Source organism: Pristiophorus japonicus, chromosome 8 (genome assembly GCF_044704955.1).
Source record: "Pristiophorus japonicus isolate sPriJap1 chromosome 8, sPriJap1.hap1, whole genome shotgun sequence".
NCBI lineage: Eukaryota > Metazoa > Chordata > Chondrichthyes > Pristiophoridae > Pristiophorus > Pristiophorus japonicus.
The window spans coordinates 129215582-129237030 of NC_091984.1; the positions used below are offsets into that span (position 1 = coordinate 129215582).

Consider the following 21449-nt stretch of genomic DNA (forward strand, 5'->3'; position numbering starts at 1 on the left):
AACGCAGACAGGGCCTCTGTTTAACGTCTCATCTGAAAGATGGCACCTCTGACAGTGCAGCACTCCCTCACCACTGAACTGGAGTGTCAGCCTAGATTTTATGGGCTCAGGTACACTGTTGAACTTCTAGTGCTGGGCCAGTGGCAGTTGGACATCCAATCCCTGATCGGCAAACACTTTTCCCAACCATCAGGGAAGGTCCAGCCAGAAAATAAAATTGCTGATAGTGACTTTGCAACCAACTGCATAGTTATTTGACTCTGTTGTCAGTGCTATGGATTCATCTCAAACAATAAATGGAATGGTTTCCACAGCCTAGGGGTCTGGGATAACATGGAATCACTTTTTAAAAAAGCAATTCTGTAACCTGAACAAACCAGTTGCCAGCCTGATAACTGCAGCATAAGGATAGCAATGTGACAGGACCAAGTGGCCAATTTTCCACAGGCCAATTTTTGGCGCAGTTGTAGAGGTATGTCTGACTTTTTAGTGGTCGATTGCGCCCAATAAAAAAGTTCCAAGTTTCGCAGGCATAACCTTGAATTTTGGAGCAGTGCAGGTTGTCCTTAAGCTCTGTGGGTGGAGCGTAAGGTCTGCACTGATAAACTGCGGTTGCCAGGGTAATGAGGGACATACTGAAGGGCTGAGGCTGCAAAATGAAACATGCAAGATGCAGCAAGACAGATGCAGGTACATATTACCATTGTCAATATCTCTTCGCTTCTGTTTATTGGAAGATTGTAGTGATATTCGGTTACTGTGTTTATGTAGAGCCCCGGTGCTGCTGCTATCCCGAGCCGAAGGTCTCCTGGTGCCAGTACCGCTGCTATCCCGGGCTGAATGGCCACCCACCCACTGCCGCTGCTATCCCTGGCCAAAAGGCCTCCCACCCAGGTGCCGTGTCTTCAGCCCTGCTTAGACAATGGGGTCTTCTGTGCGCCAATTTTCTTAAGTGCAGGTAAGGTTTTTCAGAACGATGCACTGTGCCATTTTTGAAAAAATCCTAGTGGTCCAAGCCCGCTTAAATGGCCAGAAATGGCGCAGCTGGCAGCCAACACCCACAGTGACATCAAAAAATCGGGAACTAAAATAATTGGTCGTAAGTAGTTTCGGACGGTGCAGAAAGTTTGGCAAAACTTGCAGGTTTTCGTCAGCTCCAAATAAAACAGCGCAGGCTAAAAAAACGGCACACAATGTTGGCGAAAATTCAGCCCCAGATAACCAGAAAATTGTACAACTCAGTGTGAGGTCAGCCTGTTATGACACTTGTGGTGAAGGTTGAGTAGGTTGGGCCTCTACTCATTGGAATTCAGAAGAATGAGAGGTGATCTTACAGAAACGTATAAGATTATGAGGGGGCTTGACAAGGTGGATGCAGAGAGAATGTTTCCACTGATGGGGGAGACTAGAACTAGAGGGCAAAATCTTAGAATAACGGGCCGCCCATCTAAAACTGAGATGAGGAGGGATTTCTTCTCTCAGAAGGTTGCAAATCTGTGGAATTCACTGCCTCAGAGAGCTGTGGAAGGTGGGACATTGAATAAATTTAAGACAGAAATAGACAGTTTCTTAACCGATAAGGGAATAAGGGGTTATTTTTGTGGTATAAATTGTGGTATAAATATAAATAATAATTATTATTTATATTTATACCACAACATTTTCCTTGTGGAAAGCAGCTTGCAACAAGAAAGGGCCCTATACTTTCACCGTAGCAGCATTCCCATAAGTGCACGGGGTGTGATTGGCTGCACTCATGGGGCCATACATTCCCCCTCCCCCAACCCCACCTCCCACCCTTTCAGAAGAATGAGAGGGGATCTCATAGAAACGTTTAGAATTCTGACGGGTTTAGACAGGTTAGATGCAGGAAGAATGTTCCCAATGTTGGGGAAGTCCAGAACCAGGGGTCACAGTCTAAGGATAAGGGGTAAGCTGTTTAGGACCGAGATGAGGAGAAACTTCTTCACCCAGAGAGTGGTGAACCTGTGGAATTATCTACCACAGAAAGTTGTTGAGGCCAATTCACTAAATATATTCAAAAAGGAGTTAGATGTAGTCCTTACTACTAAGGGGATCAAGGGGTATGGCGAGAAAGCAGGAATGGGGTACTGAAGTTGCATGTTCAGCCATGAACTCATTGAATGGCAGTGCAGGCTCGAAGGGCCGAATGGCCTACTCCTGCACTTATTTTCTATGTTATGGGGAGCGGGAAGGGAAGTGGAGCTGAGTCCATGATCAGATCAGCCATGATCGTATTAAATGGCGGAGCAGGCTCGATGGGCTGTATGGCCTACTCCTGCTTCTATTTCTTATATTCTTAAATTAAAAGTACCACTTAAAACATCTCAGAAAAGAAAGCTTTGACCTTGGGGAGGGGGGCGGGGGAGGGGGGGGGAAACAATTGTAATTCTAAACAGAAGACATGACCGTGGTCTATAGTGGCTTGATGGTTGAAGTCCCCTTTATATTTCAGTGTTCCTTCAAAGGGCACTTTCACACTGGTTTAACTTGGATCATGGATATTGGTGCCTGTGTACCATGTCCAGGAGTTTGCTAAACCTATCCTTTTATCCTGGTGTTGGAATCTGAAGCCCAATATTTGGGGAGTTACTTGGATTTGCCGTGCTCCTCAGCTTCACAGTCTGTAGCCTGGAATTTTGATGCTGCACAACGTCCAATTTGTTAAACTCCAATTTTGTTTCGTTCAGATAAATACATTAAATGGGGAGTGGATTCCTGCCTGAGGGTGCGTTGGAGAGAGCCTGCTTTGACTCATTTGAGATCATTGTCTCGTCACTTTCTTTAAATGTTGTTCTTGAGCAAATTAGCAAGTTGCAAAAGCTCACTGGATTTGCAACCATCTGGTGCCCCTTCATACACTGCGTTAGTTGGTGTTTAAATCGTCATTTTAAATCTGTGCATTGGGATGTTGACTGAACATGATTTTAGGACCTGTCACAAAGCAATGACATTTATTTATTTATTTTGCATACTGTCTCCGCTCCCCTTCTCTCCTCATGCTAGTGTACAACCCCTGTCCCTAGCAGTCCCACAGTGCACATTATTAATAAGCGAACATCAACAGTTTGTAGAGCTATTGAAGAGGTGGGCGCTGGAGTGCATCGTTACCCCCGGCAACCAAATTTTAATTTGAATTTATATGTTTTAAAGTTTAATTTGTTTTAATTGCCGGGTTTTAGTGTTCCCCCCTCCCCTTTTATAGGGGGCACTTGTAAAATATACGATTTTAATGCCCCCAAAAAAACCAAAAAAAAACTACAAAAATACAACAAAAAAACAAAACAAAAAAAAAAGGGCATTGGAAAATGTTTGGAGTGGCCCCCCAGATTGGAGGGTACTTGATTTAAATGTTTTATTTTGTCTCCTCTAAAAGAGTTGTAGAGCTGTTGAAGAGATGGGCGCTGGAAGGGCTGGAGTGCATCGTTACCCCGGCAATCAAATTTTAATTTGATATTATATATTTTAAAGTCTAATTTATTTTAAATGCCGGTTTTAGTGACCCCCTCCCCTTTTATAGGGGGCACTTGAAAAAATATGATTTAATGCCCAAAAAAAACAAAAACAAAAAAAACCCCCAAAAATACAAAAAAAAACAAAAAATACCACACAAAAAAGGGCCTCGAAAAATGTTTGGAGTGTCCCCCAGATCGGGGGGCACTTGATTTTATGTTTATTTTGTCTCCCTCAAAAAGAATTGTAGAGATGTTGAAGAGGTGGGCGCCGGAGGGGCTGGAGTGCATCGATACCCCCGGCAACCAAATTTTAATTTTAATTTATATGTTTTAAAGTTTAATTTGTTTTAATTGCCGGGTTTTAGTGTCCCCCTCTCCTTTTATAGGGGGTACTTGTAAAATGTACGATTTTAATGCCCAAAAAAAACAAAAAAAAAACTACAAAAATACAAAAAAAAAATAAACAAAAAAGGGCATTGGAAAATGTTTGGAGTGGCCCCCCCCCCAGATTAGGGGGTACTTGATTTAAATGTTTTATTTTGTCTCCTCTAAAAGAGTTGTCGAGCTGTTGAGTTGGGAGTGGCTTAGCCAGCCACGTAATGTTCACAAGACTCAAAAAGAACATAAGAACTTAAGAAATTAGAACAGGAGTAGGCCATTTGACCCCTCGAGCCTGCTCCGCCATTTAATACGATCAAGGCTGATCTGATCATGGACTCAGCTCCACTTCCCTGCCCACTCCCCATAACCCTTTATTCCCTTATGGCTCAAAAATCTGTCTATCTCCACCTGAAATAGATCAACACCTGGGAATCCCTGGCCAAAGACTGCCCTAAGTGGAGGAAGAACATCCGGGAGGGTGCTGAGCACCTCGAGTCTCGTCGCTGAGAGCATGCAGAAAACAAGCACAGGCAGTGGAAGGAGCGTATGGCAAACCAGGCTCCCCACCCACCCTTTCCTTCAACGACTGTCTGTCCCATCTGTGACAGAGACTGTAATTCCTGTATTAGACTGTACAGCCACCTGAGAACTCACTTTGAGAGTGGAAACAAGTCTTCCTTGATTTCGAGGGACTGCCTATGATATGATGATGATCAATATATTCAATGACCCAGGCTCCACAGCTCTCTGAGGCAGAGAATTCCACAGATTTACAACCCTCTGAGAGAAGAAATTCCTCCTCATATCAGCTTTAAATGGGCGGCCCCTTATTCTGAGACTATGCCCCCTAGTTTTAGTTTTCCCTATGAGTGGAAATATCCTCTGTGCATCCACCTTGTCAAGCATCTTATATGTTTCGATAAGATCACCTCTCATTCTTCTGAACTCCAATGTGTGTAGGCCCAACCTACTCAACCTATCTTCAAAAGTCAATGCCCTCATCTCCAGAATCAACCTAGAGAACCTTCTCTGAACAGCCTCCAAAGCAAGTATATCCTTCCTTGAATACAGATACCAAAACTGTATGCAGTACTCCACGTGTGGCCTCACCAATACCCTGTACAGTTGTAGGAGGACTTCTCTGCTTTTTTACTCCATCCCCTTTGCAATAAAGACCAACATTCCATTTGCCTTCCTGATTACTTGCTGTACCTGCATACTAACATTTTGTGTTTCATGCACAAGGACCCCCAGGTCCCTCTGTACTGCAAACTATCAGTCCATCAACGCCATTACAGCTGATCCTGTCTTTACTATGTACAGGCAAATAATTTCCAGTGAAGGTCTGCGGATAGTAATTAGATGCAGTGAGTCCGGCTGCCATCTCTTTCATGCCCCTGGGACACTGAGGCAAATGCAGCACTGCTCTCTACTGCTGAGGCTGAGATCAAATCAACTTAATAAACCCCACAGATGGAACCTGCGGCTTCCTGTTCTACCATAAGCCACATCAGTGAATCGAACTTGCAGCAGGAATATTTTTATTAATCATAAAATTGTCAATAGTGTATGCTTGGCCCAATTTAGATGATCATCATTTTGTTCTTTGGGTTGGTATAGATTTAGTTGGAACTTTTTAATTGGAACTCGAATGTGCATGTGCTTCCAAATTAAGCAGAGCACTTTTGCTGGAGACTAATGTTTTTACAATACACCACATTGTAGTTCAATCTAAAAAGAAGTGCATTTGAATACATTTATGGGTAATATACACAACTGAGGTCAGGCAATTCACATTCAACAAGTAAATTAAGGCATTTGAAGATGAATTCACTGACCTTGACTACTCACGTGCGGTCATTAAACTTCTTCCTGCACAACTCCAGGTCCTCGGGGCTACACTTCTGACTTGAATGCTGTGGAAATCTGCTGCCATTGCTGTTTGCGATGTTGCCTGGAGGGCCTCATCGTCCTCTGTGGAAATAGGACCTCTCTTCTCCTATCCACCTTCTGCACCAAGGCCTCCAGTGTTGCATCTGAGAACTTTTGTGCATGCTTTCTCCCCTGTTGTGCCATCATTAATTGTTGTTCCTGCACACTCAGCCATTCCAATGAGCTGCTGCAGGCTGAATGCATATCCCCTTTAAGAGGTGCAGGCTGCCTTTAAGTCGCACACACAAGTTTCTCGAGAACTTGGACCCCTCCTGCGCATTCAGCCACCCAACAGCGCGTTCAGTACTGGGCTGATCGCCACAATCCTGGATATGGGCAGGCAGCACAAAGTTCACGTGCTGCCTGCATTCCACTGAATGGGTGAGGGTTGATCGCGCATCACCTTCCCCACGCCCATTTTTGGAAACTGTAATATATGCACCTGTGAGAATGCTCACAGGTTTGTAGAGCGGTTGAACAGATCCAGGCAGCGGGCGGTCGAGGGGGTCATTCAGCCTGACTGCCTGCCTCTCTTCTGTGCCTACATCCGGGCCAGGGTGTCCTTAGAGATGGAGCACGCGGTGTCCACCAGTACGCTCACGGCCTTCCGCGAGTGGTGGGCACCGGAGGGACTGGAGTGCATCATCACCCCCGGCAACCAAATTTTAATTTGATTTTATATGTTTTAAAGTTTAATTTGTTTTATTGCTGGGTTTTAGTGTCCCCTCCCTTTTAGCCAGGGGACACTTGTATAATTTGTGGTTTTAGTGCCAAAAAAAAACACAAAAATAAAACAAAAAAAAAGGGCACTTGAAAAGTGTTTGGAGTGTTCCCTTCCTTTAATCAGGGGGCACTTGAACTAACTGTTTAATTTGTTTCAAAACAAAATAGTTGTAGAGCAATTGAACAGGTCCAGGCAGCGGGCGGTCGAGGGGGTCGTTCAGCCCGACTCCCTGCCTCCCTTCCGCGGTTACATCCAAGCCAGGGTGTCCCTGGAGATGGAGCACGTGGTGTCCACCGGTACGCTCGTGGCCTTCTGTGAGAGGTGGGCGCTGGAGGGACTGGAGTGCATCATCACCCCCCGGCAACCAAATTTTGATTATAATTAAGTTTACTGCCAAAAGTTAATTTGTTTATCGTGTCGGGTTAGTGAACCCCCCCTTTAATCAGGAGGCACTTATATAATTTGTGTTTTTGGTGCCCTCAAAAAAAACCAAGGGGGCACTAGATTGAAAGTTTTTGGAGTGTGACCACCAATCCCCACCCCCCCCCCCACCCTGCCCCCTGCCCACCCTTTAACCAGGGGGCACTTGATTATTGTTTCTACAAAAATAGTTGTAGAGCTGTTGCATTGTGAGTGGCTTAGCCAGTCACATGATTTTCACAAGACCTTGGGTCTAGGTCATCCACGATGAGGTATGCAATTGTGAACCTAGTGGATGAATTGGTAACATGTAGTGTGATTGTTAATAATCCAACTGGTTCTTAATAGCAATATGTTGCTATGAATTCTTAAGCAAAGAACCATAAAGCAAATACATTCCAGGGGCTAATGAATTTCTAGGTTAATATCTGTTATTATACAGTTTGGTATTGGGTGAACAAAATCATTACAAGCTGTGCTGTAATGACTTTGTGCAGCCAAAGAGATACAAATGCAGTCAGGTGTTGGCAGAGAATCATTTCAAGGAGCCCACAGACAGGCAGACATGGTCACAGTCACAGTCTGGTCATCATGCTCGTACAAAATTATTCTAGGCAGCATCATGCGCGCTTTCAGTCAAATGCATTTGTGGAGAATGTTACTTCAATGCAATACAACGCACACATCTATGCCTTGATGTATTTGAGCTCAAAGCGCAGGCATATTGAACTCTGCTTCCTGCTGGTTCAATTACAGCATTCAGATATCACTTTTTTTTCAGTGAATGTTTTTGCTCATCAAGGTGACGGATGTTGGTGCTACAGAACAGAACATTTCTCTGTCTGCAACCAGTGTCAGCATCAAACGTCCATAGCTTAGGTCAGTTAGAACTTGTGTTGGAGGCAGGATCAGTCATTCTGTCGACAGCCCCAACTGCGTGCTTGAACTCGTGACTTCAGAGGAGCACTGTGTACTGCACTGGTGTGCATTTCCTCATCCCACATCAACGATCTTAATGGAATCTGTGAGTAAGACTGCCCAATTAGGGTAGAATTATGAGCAGTTTTGAGCTGCAGATTTCTTTCCCTGCTGAGAACTGGATTAAATGGTGCGAGCTTGTTTCCGCTTTGGATACCTGAAAAAAAAATCGGAGCGAAGAGTCACATTTCATCAGCGTGGCTTCATCTGGGAGCCCAGCCATGTCAGAACCAAAGTACAGATCTCTCCACTCAGTCCTGCTCCTGCTAGACATTTGTTTAAACTGCAGTCTTGTGTGAGACAGGGAGCTACATTCTGCTGGAGCAACGCAACTGAACCTCTATCTTGTATTCTGTTTGATTCATGACTCAGTCACTGAATCATGTAATTGGCACACCTCTATTATTTTCCGAGCAGCACAGCTTGCTGCTAGGAAGGGAATTGGGGTCAGTATCTGCTTAGGTTTAATACTGTTACTTGGGGAAATGGAATCCATTGACTCGGTGACGTGCACACATACACACACACAGCCATTCTGATCAGAACCAAGTAACATCTGCTTTGTCTCGCTGATGAAAGGAACGGTTGACAAGTGCAGTTTTCCTTCTCGTGATAGGTGGTTCCTGGGTGACAGACTTGTTTTGTTTAATTGAATGTTTTGTACGGTTCAAGGTGCTTTGAAGGCTCTGATATTATCTGCAGGTGACATTTGGAAATAGTTGAGCTTCATTGAGTGCATTTCAAATGAGCCCCGACACAATTTTAATCAAAATGATTGATATTTCCGCTCCAGCAAATGCATCAGACATGATAGCCTCTATAAATAAAAATACAAGAGGATCAGCTTCAGCCAACTGACTGTAGCATCCATGTTCACTACCAGGACAAAACTTTTACATTTTGTGATCATTACTGAAAATAGATGAAGACAGTGTTCGGTAATTGTGCCCCCTAAAATTAAGAATGTGTATCGGAGTTTGGTAACTTCAGCGAAATTAGAGAATCTTTTGCTGAACTCATTTTGGTTGAATTACCGGAAATCATAAATGACAATTGTTCTTTAGGCTGGTGAGGCCAGCTGGAAAGATTGATTTCTTTGGTAAAAAGAAAATTATGGACCGTGTTTTAATCTGCTCAGTAACGCTGCTGATAAAGCTGATCTCAATCTATTTTCTCCAGGTGATTGCGACTGCCAGGAGAGATATACGAGAGACCCGGTCCACAAGCACCTCTGCATCAGGAATGATTGGGGGACAAACCAAGGGTGAGTGAATGCAATGCCACACAAGAGGAATGGAGTATAAATGTCGGGAAGTCTCGCTACAACTATACAGGGCATTGGTGAGATCACACCTGGAGTACTGCGTACAGTTTTGGTCTCCTTATTTCAGGAGGGATATACTTGCATTGAAGGCAGTTCAGAGAAAGTTCACGAGGTTACATAAGAAATAAGAGCAGGAGTAGGCTATTTGGCCTCTCGAGCCTGCTCCGCCATTCAATCAGATCATGGCTGATCTGAGCTCAGCCTCAACTCCACTTCTCTACCCGTTTCCCAATCACAGGTTGATTCCTGGGATGAAGGGGTTGTCTTCTGAGGAAAGGTAGAACAGGTTGGGCCCGTATTCATTGGAGTTTCGAAGAATAAGAGGTGATCTTATCAAAATGTATAAGATTCTGAAGGGGTTGGACAGGGTAGATGCTGAAAGGATATTTCCCCTCGTGGGGAATCCAGAACTAGGGGTCACAGATTCAGAATAAGGGATTGGCCATTAGATGGAGAAGAGAGGAATTTCTTCTCTCAGAGGGTCGTGAATCTTTGGAATTCTCTACCCGAGAGAGCTGTGGAGGCTGAGTCATCGAATATATTCAAAGCTGAGATAGACAGATTTTTGAATTACAGGGGAGTCAAGGATTATGGGAAGCAGGCAGGAAAGTGGAGTTGAGGCCAAGATCAGATCAGCCAAGATCTTATTGAATGGCGGACTAGGCTTGAGGGGCCTATTCCATTCACAAAGTCTCCTACTCCATTAAATCCCCCGTCTCGACCAGATCTTAGTGACCCATTATAGTCCTTTACTCGCCATTGATCAATGATATTCCAAAGCATTAGCTGCTTCTGCTGCTGCAGAAGTGTGTGTGTTTGGGTGTGTGAGAAACAAAGCTTTAGTTACTTTCTTAAGCTACTTTTATGTTGCCGTAAGACCCTTGTGAATAGTGCCAGTTCCCAGTGGCCCGGTTTTGCACAGCCAGCTGCAAGCTCAAACGTGACCCTGCAGGATTTATTGGACCAGCAACGTGACGGTCCTGCAAAAACATGTGTTGTCCTTCCATCGTACCCAGGTAAGTGCCTCTGCTGCAGTATAGCCTCCTATAATCTCTTCCTTCCAGCTACATGAAGAGAATCCTCGCAATGGTACACGCGATGGGCCAGAATTTGCTCTGTACTCAGTGCTGCGTTGATATCAGAATCTCGGCCTTTGTTTGGCTTACTTATCCTAGATGTGAGCTGGAGTTCAGCGCAGCAATACAAATGAACAAATAGTCTGTTAAGATTTTCTGCCACTATTATCAACAGGCAGAAATATGGCACATTGTCTTCAAAATATTTCAAATTCTGATCGCCAATATACTTTGGCAAGGAGTTAAAGACTGATTGCAGCTGGTCCTCATTTATTCAGCACTGTAAGTGTGTGTCTATCATTGATTCAATACATCATCAACATCTTGGTTAAAACACCAGCAAATAAATCTGAATGGAATTTATGTATCAGATGTTGATCTGAGATAATTAAACAGTGAAGTTAAGGGTTATATACGTAATCTGTGTGTGATATCCTTATTTTTAAATCTCTCCATGGCCTTGTCCCTCACTATCTTTGTAATCTCCCCCAGCCCCACAACCCCCCGAGGTGTCTGCGCTCCTCTAATCCGACAGAGCATCCCTGATTATAATCACTCAATTGGTGGCTGTTATATCTTTTGATGCTCTGATAATGACTCCACGAGGCAATGTGTTGTACATGAACTGTAGTGAGCTTAGTCCTTTATTGATAACTCCAGAGTGCGGAGCACACCTGGTGGCCTGCCTTTTATACTAGGCCAGGCATACCTGTACAGGTAACCTTCAAGTCTCCCACTGCGGTGCCCTCTGGTGGCACACCTCGTAATAGTACAAGCAGTAACCATGTAGAATACATGATATCACTCTCTCTCAAGCCTTTAGTGCAAATCGCCTCTGCATTGACTGTGCTTTGGGCTTAGCTCTATCTGGTTGACCCTTGGCGGGTCGTTTCTGTCTTGGGGAGTGGTTGGTGTTTCATTGGCAGTAGAGTGCTGGTGGTTTCTGGTTGTGTGTCCATGACCACTCCATTCTCTCCACCACTCTCCCCGACCTCGATATAGATTATGCCGGAGGCTCATTACATTTATATATATTCAAGACCAGGAAAAAAAATTTGCATCATTACATTTGTGGTTCAGTTGTGAGGCAAGTACATTCGACTGGTGAGATACATTCTTGATATGTACTGGGAATCGGTACGGGTGTCAGCACAGATGCATAAGGACAAGCTAGTTCCAGAACTGCTGGATGGTGTCCAGGTCGTCTGGTGGCGGCGTGGTGCCCAGTACTGGCAGTGGGAACCCAGTTGGCTCAAGTTGTCTGCTCTCGGGGCTTTTGCCGTTGCTCCTAGTGTCGGGCAGGTTCATGGATGCCTGTGACCTCCCTGTCCTTTCCTTGCGTACTGGGTCGCTGCTGCTCCCTGAGGAGCAGTCATCTAGCAGTGCCCAGGGAACTGCTAACTCGCTTGCCTGGGCGTTGTTTGGTTTGGGATCCTGGCTGGTCCCAGTCCCATTTGGGAGAACTGTCGCGGGTGACCCTTCGTTCCCAGGTATGGCCTTGGTGGCGATGGGATCTGGCGGCTGCATCTTGGCACAGTTTGCTCTTTCAGGCTCATGGCAGTTGGTGCCACCGGGTGCCTGAGAGGTGGAGCCAGTCAGGGACAGGGTATCTATACCGGTGCCGTTGCGCTCCTGAGATCGCTTGCTCTGCAGCTCGTATGTATTGGCTGCTTGTGGCCACACTCCATGGTGCATAACTCTGGTCCCAGGGCTACTACACAGGGTAGCTCGCTGGACCTATGTGGTCTCGATGGGTGTCTGCCCGCTGCATTGACTGTATGCAGTTGAAATCCTACATCGCACAATGTTTCATTATTCATTATAAATAACCTGTAGCTCTGATCGCGATCGCGCCCCTTTTCTTTGCTTATTGCATGTACACAACGCTGATCATCAATTACACATTTTACATCGAACTCATAGTTGCTATTACATTGAGACTTTTCCTTGCTGATTGCATGTACACAACTCTGATCATCAATTGCACATTTTACACCTGCTCCATCAGCGCTGCACCTCGTGGTCTGGCCACTGGCATCTTTTTCTTCAGCACCTCACCTCGTGGTTTGGGCGCCATCTTTCCTCCATCCACAATGTTGACTGTGGTGAGCCTCTTCTCCCCGGGTTCTGCCACCGAAGCTGGGAAGTCGCCTTTGGATCCGATTTTCTTCCTCCGGAGTCCTGCCACTGGAGCACGGAAGGTGCGTTCGGGTTGTCTCAGCTGGATCATCTCCACGCAGTTGTGCTGAGGGGTCTGTGCCTCGGGTGCTGTGCTGGTCTGCTCTCTGGTGCCGGGTCCACCCTCAGTTGAGGGCTTGCTTTGCCTCTGAGCGCGGAGGACATCGATCGCTGGAGGGATGAAATCTTCTCAACTCCAATGGATCTTCTCCACCCACCTTCTTCCGAGTAGCATTGGTCCATCACCTGCAACAACCCACAGAGGTAAATTGTGCACCGTGCCATCATGGCGTACCTTTACATCCGCACTACCAACAACTGGGATAAGTTCATCGATGTAGGTGCGCAGCTTTGCCTGAACTGGGACCAACTTGGGTCGTTCAGCTTGATTGTTCCATAGCTTCTCAAATGCTTCTTGATTCATTACTGACCAGCTCACCCCCGTGTCCACTTCCATGAAGACTGGAACGCCATTTATCTTGACGTCCATCCTCACCGGAGAACACTCGGTGGTGCAGGTAAACATACTATATACCTCATCATGGGGCTGAGCTGCCTCTCTGCCTATCGTTTCATAATCCGCACTGGATTCATGGCCATCTGCAGACTCTTCATCAACACAGTGAGTCATATTTCTTTTACAAATTTGCTGGAGGTGGCCCGTGATGCTGCAGCCTTTACACACATAGTCTTTAAAGTGACACTGGTGAGCCCTGTGATTCCCTCCACAACGCCAGCATGGAGCTACTCGAGTAGCCCCCATCGGTGGACGCTGAGTTCAGGGACTTGTGCGCCTGTGCTCTCTTCACATTCATGTTCTACAGTCCAGCCTCTAAAAGGCGCCACTCTGTGCACAGTACTTATCGGGGTTGAGTCCTGAGGATGAGTCATCTGCCTAGAGCCGCAGGTCGAGGTCATGAATGCCTGGCTCACGGAGATGACCTTCTGCAGTGCGACTGTGGTGTCCGCAGACAGTAGCTTATGAAGAAGGCCCTCATGGCCGATTCCAATGACAAAGATGTCCCGCAGCGCTTTGGTGAGGTGGTTGCCGAAATCGCACGATGCCGCCAGCCTCCTGAGGTCTGCAGCATATTTTGCGATTTCCTGACCTTCGGGCGGTCGGTGTGTATAGAACCCGTGCCTGGCTTTGGGCTTGAGTTGCTCTTGGATCAGCGTTACAAGCTCCTCGTATGTCTTGGTCGTTGTCTTTGCTGGTGCCAGCAAGACCCTGATGAGGCCATAGACGGTGGGCTCACAACTGGTCAGCAGGATAGTTCTGCGCTTATCAGCCAGTCTGGCCAGATTGTCGCCTGCCAGGTCGTTTGCTGTGAAGAAGTGGTCAAGCCTCTCCACAAAGGTGTTCCAATCATCACCAGCGGCAAACTGCTGCAACGTACCAAGAGTAGCCATTTTCGCGTGAAGGTCTGCAATCTCGTCACCAATTGTTATATCTTTTGATGCTCTGATAATGACTCCATGAGACAATGTGTTGTACTTTAACTTTAGTGACCTTAGTCCTTCATTGATAACTCCACAGTGTGAATCATACATGGTGGCCTGCCTTTTATACCAGGCCAGGCACACCTGTAACCTGCAAGTCTCCCACTGCAGTGCCCTCTGGTGGCACACTTTGTAATAGTACAAGCCGTAACCATGTATGATACATGACAGTGGCCTTCCCTTCTGTTGTCTAGGCCCCAAGCTCTGGAACTCCCTGCCTAAAGCTCTCTGCCTCTCCACCTCTCTTTCCTCCTTCAAGACGCTCCTTAAAACCTACCTCTTTTACGAAGCTTTTGGTCACCTGCGCTAATTTCTACTTATGCGGCTCAGTGTCAAATTTTTTAAATTTCATAATACTCCTGGGACGTTTAACTATGCTAAAGGCGCTATATAAATGCAAGTTGTTGTTGATATGTCCTGATAAAGGATGAAAGAAACATCTTTATGAAGTATCCCTCACCGTGGCCTACTGCAATGCTTTTCACTGAGGGCCAGTAAAACTGGGTTGGCACTCATTGAGACACAGAGCTCACAAATACATTGTCCATGACCATTTAGGTCTGTAGAATGTAATTGAGGCCAGCAGCAACCAAAATACTTAACCTAACTGGATGAAAGTTAGTCAAATGTCAGAAGCTGGAAAAAGTAATGTCAGCATTGATTTTTCAGATTGCTCTGCAGTCAGAAGAGCAAAAAAACAAGGAACTAAATACTTTCGCTGTTGAGTGATTCTTTTAAATTAACAAAGGCACCAATAGTCAGAGGTTTATACCTCAGGCTCTGCACTCTACAGACTCCTTTGCATAGAATTACATAGAATTCACAGCACAGAAATCGACCATTTGGCCCAACTTGTCTATGCTGATATTTATGCTACACGTGAGCGTCCTCCCACCCTACTTCATCCAACCCTACCAGCAAAGAGAAACATAAAAACATAGCAAATAGGTGCAGGAGTAGGCCATTCAGCCCTCCGAGTCTGCACCACCATTCAATAAAATCATGGCTGATCATTCACTCAGTACCCCTTTCCTGCTTTCTCTCCATACCCCTTGATCCCTTTAGCCGTAAGGACCATGTTTAACTCCCTCTTGAATATATCCAATGAACTGGCATCAACAACTCTCTGCAGTAGGGAATTCCACAGGTTAACAACTCTCTGAGTGAAGAAGTTTCTCCTCAACTCAGTCCTAAATGGCTTACCCCTTATTCTTAGACTATGTCCCCTGGTTCTGGACTTCCCCAACATTGGGAACATTTTTCCTGCATCTAACCTGTCCAGTCCCGTCAGAATTTTATATGTTTCTATGAGATCCCCTTTCATCCTTCTAAACTCCAGTGAATACAGGCCTAGTCGATCCGGTCTCTCCTCATATGTCAGTCCAGCCATCCTGGGAATCAGTCTGGTGAACCTTCGCTGCACTCCCTCAATAGCAAGAACATCCTTCCTCAGATTAAGAGACCAAAACTGAACACAATATTCCAGGTGAGGCCTCACTAAGGCCCTGTACAACTGCAGTAAGACCTCTCTGCTCCTATACTCAAATCCTGTCAGTATGAAAGCCAACATGCCATTTGCCTTTTGCACTGCCTGCTGTACCTGCATGCCAACTTTCAATGACTGATGTACCATGACACCCAGATCTCGCTGCATCACCCCTTTTCCTAATCTGCCGCCATTCAGATAATATTCTGCCTTCATGTTTTTGCCACCAAAGTAGATAACCTCACATTTATCCACATTATACTGCATCTATCATGCGTTTGCCCACTCACCTAATCTGTCCAAGTGACCCAGCAGCCTTTTAGCGTCCTCCTCACAGCTCACACTGCCACCCACCTTAGTGTCATCTGCAAACTTGGAGATATTACACTCAATTCCCTCATCCAAATCATTAATGTATCTTTTAAATAGCTGGGGTCCCAGCACTGAGCCCTGTAGTATCCCACTAGTCACTGCCTGCCATTCTGAAAATCAAGAAACTTGAGCACAAAAATCTAGGCTGACATTCCAGTGCATTGCTGAAGGAGTGCTGCACTATCGTGGGGTGCTTTCTCCTCCGAGGTGTTAAACTGAGGCCCCGTCTACTCTCTCAGATGGACGTAAAAGATCCCATGGCATTATTTTGAAGAAGAGCAGGGGAGTTATCCCCGGTGTCCTGGCCAATATTTTTCCCTCAATCAACATAACAAAAACAGATGATTTGGTCATTATCACATTGCTGTTTATGGGAGCTTGCTGTGCCCAAATTGGCTGCCGTGTTTGCTACATTACAACAGTGACTGCACTCAAAAAGTACTTCATTGGCTGTAATGGGGTTTGAGATGTCCAGTGGTCGTGAAAGGTGCTAAATAAATGGAAGTTTTTCTTTCTTTCTGTTCCTTTCTCCCTCATGTCCGTATCTAGCTTCCCCTTAAATGCATCTGAGGTATTTCCCTCAACTACTTCTGTGGTAGCGAGTTCCACATTCTAACCACTCTCCGGGTAAAGAATTCTCCTAAGTTCCTTATTGGATTGATAAATGACTACCTTATAGTTATGATCGCTAGTTCTGGACTTCCCCATAAGTGGAACATCTTCTCTAACCTATCAAACCCATTCATAATCTTAAAGACCTCTCTCAGGTCACCCCTCAGCTTTCTCTTTTCTCGAGAAAAGAGACCCAGCCCTTTCAGTCATAGATGCATTTATGTGGAAGCTAGACAAACACATGAGCAAGAAAGGAATAAAAGGTTATGCTGATAGGGTGAGATGGAGAGTGGTGGATGGAGGCTCGTGTGGAGCATAAACACTGGCATAGACCAATTGGGCTGAATAATCTGTTTCTTTGCTGTACCTTCCATGTAGTCTTTCAGCCCCAGCCTGTACAATCTTTCAGCCTCAGCCTGTATAGCCATTCTGTCCCAGCCTGTATAGCCATTCTGTCCCAGCCTGTATAGCCATTCTGTCCCAGCCTGTATAGCCATTCTGCCCCAGCCTGTACAATCTTTCTGCCCCAGCCTGTACAATCTTTCAGCCCCAGCCTGTACAATCATTCTGTCCCAGCCTGTACAATCATTCTGTCCCAGCCTGTACAATCATTCTGCCCCAGCCTGTACAATCATTCTGCCCCAGCCTGTACAATCATTCTGCCCCAGCCTGTACAATCATTCTGTCCCAGCCTGTACAATCATTCTGCCCCAGCCTGTACAATCATTCTGTCCCAGCCTGTACAATCATTCTGCCCCAGCCTGTACAATCATTCTGTCCCAGCCTGTACAATCTTTCAGCCCCAGCCTGTACAATCATTCTGCCCCAGCCTGTACAATCATTCTGTCCCAGCCTGTACAATCATTCTGCCCCAGCCTGTACAATCATTCTGCCCCAGCCTGTACAATCATTCTGTCCCAGCCTGTACAATCATTCTGCCCCAGCCTGTACAATCATTCTGTCCCAGCCTGTACAATCTTTCTGTCCCAGCCTGTACAATCTTTCAGCCCCAGCCTGTACAATCATTCTGCCCCAGCCTGTACAATCATTCTGTCCCAGCCTGTACAATCTTTCAGCCCCAGCCTGTACAATCATTCTGCCCCAGCCTGTACAATCATTCTGCCCCAGCCTGTACAATCATTCTGCCCCAGCCTGTACAATCATTCTGTCCCAGCCTGTACAATCATTCTGTCCCAGCCTGTACAATCATTCTGTCCCAGCCTGTACAATCATTCTGCCCCAGCCTGTACAATCATTCTGCCCCAGCCTGTACAATCATTCTGCCCCAGCCTGTACAATCATTCTGTCCCAGCCTGTACAATCATTCTGTCCCAGCCTGTACAATCATTCTGCCCCAGCCTGTACAATCATTCTGCCCCAGCCTGTACAATCATTCTGTCCCAGCCTGTACAATCATTCTGTCCCAGCCTGTACAATCATTCTGTCCCAGCCTGTACAATCATTCTGTCTCAGCCTGTACAATCTTTCTGCCCCAGCCTGTACAATCATTCTGCCCCAACCTGTACAATCATTCTGTCCCAGCCTGTACAATCATTCTGTCCCAGCCTGTACAATCATTCTGTCCTAGCCTGTACAATCATTCTGCCCCAGCCTGTACAATCATTCTGCCCCAGCCTGTACAATCATTCTGTCCCAGCCTGTACAATCATTCTGCCCCAGCCTGTACAATCATTCTGTCTCAGCCTGTACAATCTTTCAGCCCCAGCCTGTTCAGCCATTCTGTCCCAGCCTGTACAGTCTTTGTGTGCTATAGAAGTCTATAAGGGAGAGAAAACATAAAACAAGACTGCTGGCACAGAGGGAAGAACCTCAGACCACAATTAATGTTTTTTTTTATCAATCTATTATTCGGCTAGTTTCTAATGGAAAAAAATGAACTGTAAGCCACAGTATATAATGTCTAATCGTCCCATCGTCCCATCTAATTGTAACACAATTGGTTCCTCATCTTTCACTAGTAAGTGCTTTTGCGGATTCATTGTAGTTTCCATAGTTACACAGTGTGTTGCCATGTTCCTGGATGTTAATGCTGGTTTACTATACCATACACATTTGTACAGTATCTTTCTAGTGTTAGATGTTGTCGTTCTGGGCTCCCCCAGACTTACCTGGCTGCTGGCTGGCTCAGTGCTGATTGGCACCCACGCCTTGCTGGTTGCATAGCAATGAGGCCTGGCCCTTAAAATGGGGTGGCAGGCGGGCCCGCTCCACCAATCGGCCCATTCGATAATTAAAATCTACCCCTGGAAGTAACCAATATATAGGCAGTAAACTGTGATTGTTTTTTTTTTCTCTTTCCCCACCCTTCCCCAGAAGTTGTTGATTCATTCAGTTATATGGTTCCACAGACATTGACTATCCTTTAGTAAATTGCCTGACTGCCTGTTTTTTTGTAATCTTAGATGTGGGAATCAACAACAACAAGAACTTGTATTGATATAGTGCCTTTAACATCGTCCCAAGGCGCTTCACAGGACTGTTATGCGCTAAAAATTTGACACCGAGCTGCATAAGTAGAAATTAGCACAGATTAAAGAGGTGTGTTTTAAGGAACATCTTGGAGGAGGAAAGAGAGGTAGAGAGGCTGAAGGGTTTAGGCAGGGAGTTCCAGAGCTTGGGGCCTAGGCAACAAAAGGCTCGGCCACCAATGGTTGAGTGATTATAATCAGGGAAGCTCAGAAGAGCAGAATTAGAGGAGCGCAGACATCTCGGGGGTGGGGGGGGGGAGATTGCAGAGATAGGGAGGGGCGAGGCCATGGAGGGATTTGAAAATTAGGATGAGAATTTTGAAATCGAGGCATTGCTTAACCGGAAGCCAATGTAGGTGAACGAGTACAGGAGTGATGGGTGAGTGGGACTTGGTGCGAGTTAGGACACGGGCTGCCAAGTTTTGGATCACCTCTAAGGCAGCCAAGGCGCTAACCATCCTGATGTGATTCAGAAAAACCTCCAAAGTGTAGAAAGTAAACTCACAGCAAAAGCACTGTCAGCAATTCCTTTCCCCACTGGTAGGCAAGAAAGCAATTGTGAGGACTGAGTATTTATTTCGCTATTTCCGTACGTTCTAATCAGTCCTTCACTTGGCTTTGTGTTCTCGCCTGGCTTTCCATGGCTAATTTTAGGAAGCCGGGAAACCCATGGATGTGATATTAAACTTAAAAGTGTGTTGACACCGAGCAGTATAAGTAGAGATTAGCGCAGGTGTCCAAAAGCTTGGTCAAAGAGATATGTTTTAAGGAGTGTCTTGAAGGAGGAAAGAGAGGTAGAGAGGTGGAGACGTTTAGGCAGGGAGTTCCAGAGCTTGGGGCCTAGGCAGCAGAAGGCACGGCCACCAATGGTCGAGCGATTATAATCAGGGATGCTCAGGAGAGCAGAATTAGAGGAGCGCAGACATCTCGGATGGGTTGTGAGGCTGGAGGGGATTACAGAGATAGGGAGGGGTGAGGCCATGGAGGGATTTGAAAATAAGGATGAGAATTTTGAAATCGAGGCGTTGCTTAACCGGAAGCCAATGTAGATCAGCGAGTACAGGGGTGATGGGTGAGCGGGACTTTGTGTGAGTTAGGACATGGGCTGCCGAGTTTTAGATCGCCTCTAATTTACGTAGGGTAGAATGTGGGAGGCCAGCCAGGAGTACGTTGGAAAGGACCTATTACCTATATGGCAACCAAGAAAACTAACAAAGTATACTAACAGTTTCAGAAAAGATAACAGAGCCTCTAAAAAGCTGCTACTTAATAAATGCCCTAAATGTATGACTGTGGTACTAATTACTTCATCTGGAGAAACTGTGAGGTTCTGAGGGCAGAATCTGGAACTCTTGTGTTGCCAGATCTGATAACTTGTTTTGCCACAGGGACATGAAGGCAGTTATAATGTATTTGCTTCAAGGGTTCTTTGCTTAAGAATTCATGGCAACACATTGCTGTTAAGAACTAGTTGGTTTATTGGCAAAAGGTTTAACAGTCAAACTACACATTACCAGTTCATCCACCAGGCTCACAGCCACCTGCCTCATCGTGGATCCCCCGAATCCAACTGGCTGGGGTTTTATTGAGTCTGATGAACATCATGTGACTGGCTAAGCCACTCCCAACTCAACAGCTCTACCAACCTGTGAGCATACATTACAGCACTCTTCTCCCCTTTTCTCCATTTACACCTCTCTGCTCACACTGAAATTCTTCCTAACCTCATCCTCAGTTCATGCAGGTGTCGATCTTCTCCCTCCGCCCACTTTGTGCTGTTACCCTTCGCTTCGAAGTCCCTCCACTAGTTCACACTGGCATTATTCTCTGATTCGCCACGTCACGTCGCACCTCTCCCCCTCCCACCCCCGCCCCCCTAGAGTTCACAACAATATTTTTTTTTCCAATTCTTTCTACTCCCCAAATCCTCTTTTCCAGCTCTCCTCCAACTCTTCCCCTCACAGCCCTTCCGTTCATGCTGTTTATTTTTCTTCCACAATTGTCTCCTCAATGCTACTTGAAACTTCTGCTGCATGGGATGGATTAACCATTACACAGTGTAATGGGATTTCTTAATCTTACTGACTTTTCTGCGAAGAATTCGATTTATACTCCGAGCAAATTCTTTATTGTTTTGTTCTCGTTTTTTTTGTTGAAAACCCTCTTTGCTGCAGTGCACTCACAAGACGATGTCATTTACATTTTTAATAAAAAACAGCAGGGAGGCGCTTCACAGGAGTTAGAGAAACATCAGGCAATCATTTTGTGACAGCACACTGACAATTATGGCAATGAAGAAAATGAAGAGTTTGGATATATTTGAGGTGTGAAATTGCTTTGCCATCAACCACTTGTTCATTTTTCATTCAATTGTGAAGCTTCTACAAAATTTAATTGAATTGCTAGTGTTGTAGAAGTGAGTATTAAATAAGCTTGTTCCAGTTTTAAAAAACTATGGGAGAATAGTATAGCTCTATTGGCATGTGAAATGAAATGGTCCT

General features: G+C 45.6%; 1 protein-coding gene across 1 annotated transcript in view; it reads left to right on the plus strand.

The window, feature by feature from the left end:
- The window catches only part of astn1 (astrotactin 1), a 3463295-nt gene that overhangs the window by 1580007 nt on the left and 1861839 nt on the right, over positions 1-21449 (plus strand). Inside the window, exon 11 of the mRNA XM_070888265.1 lies at positions 9091-9175. Within this exon, the coding sequence (XP_070744366.1) occupies positions 9091-9175 (85 nt within the window). The remainder of the gene's footprint in view (positions 1-9090; positions 9176-21449) is intronic.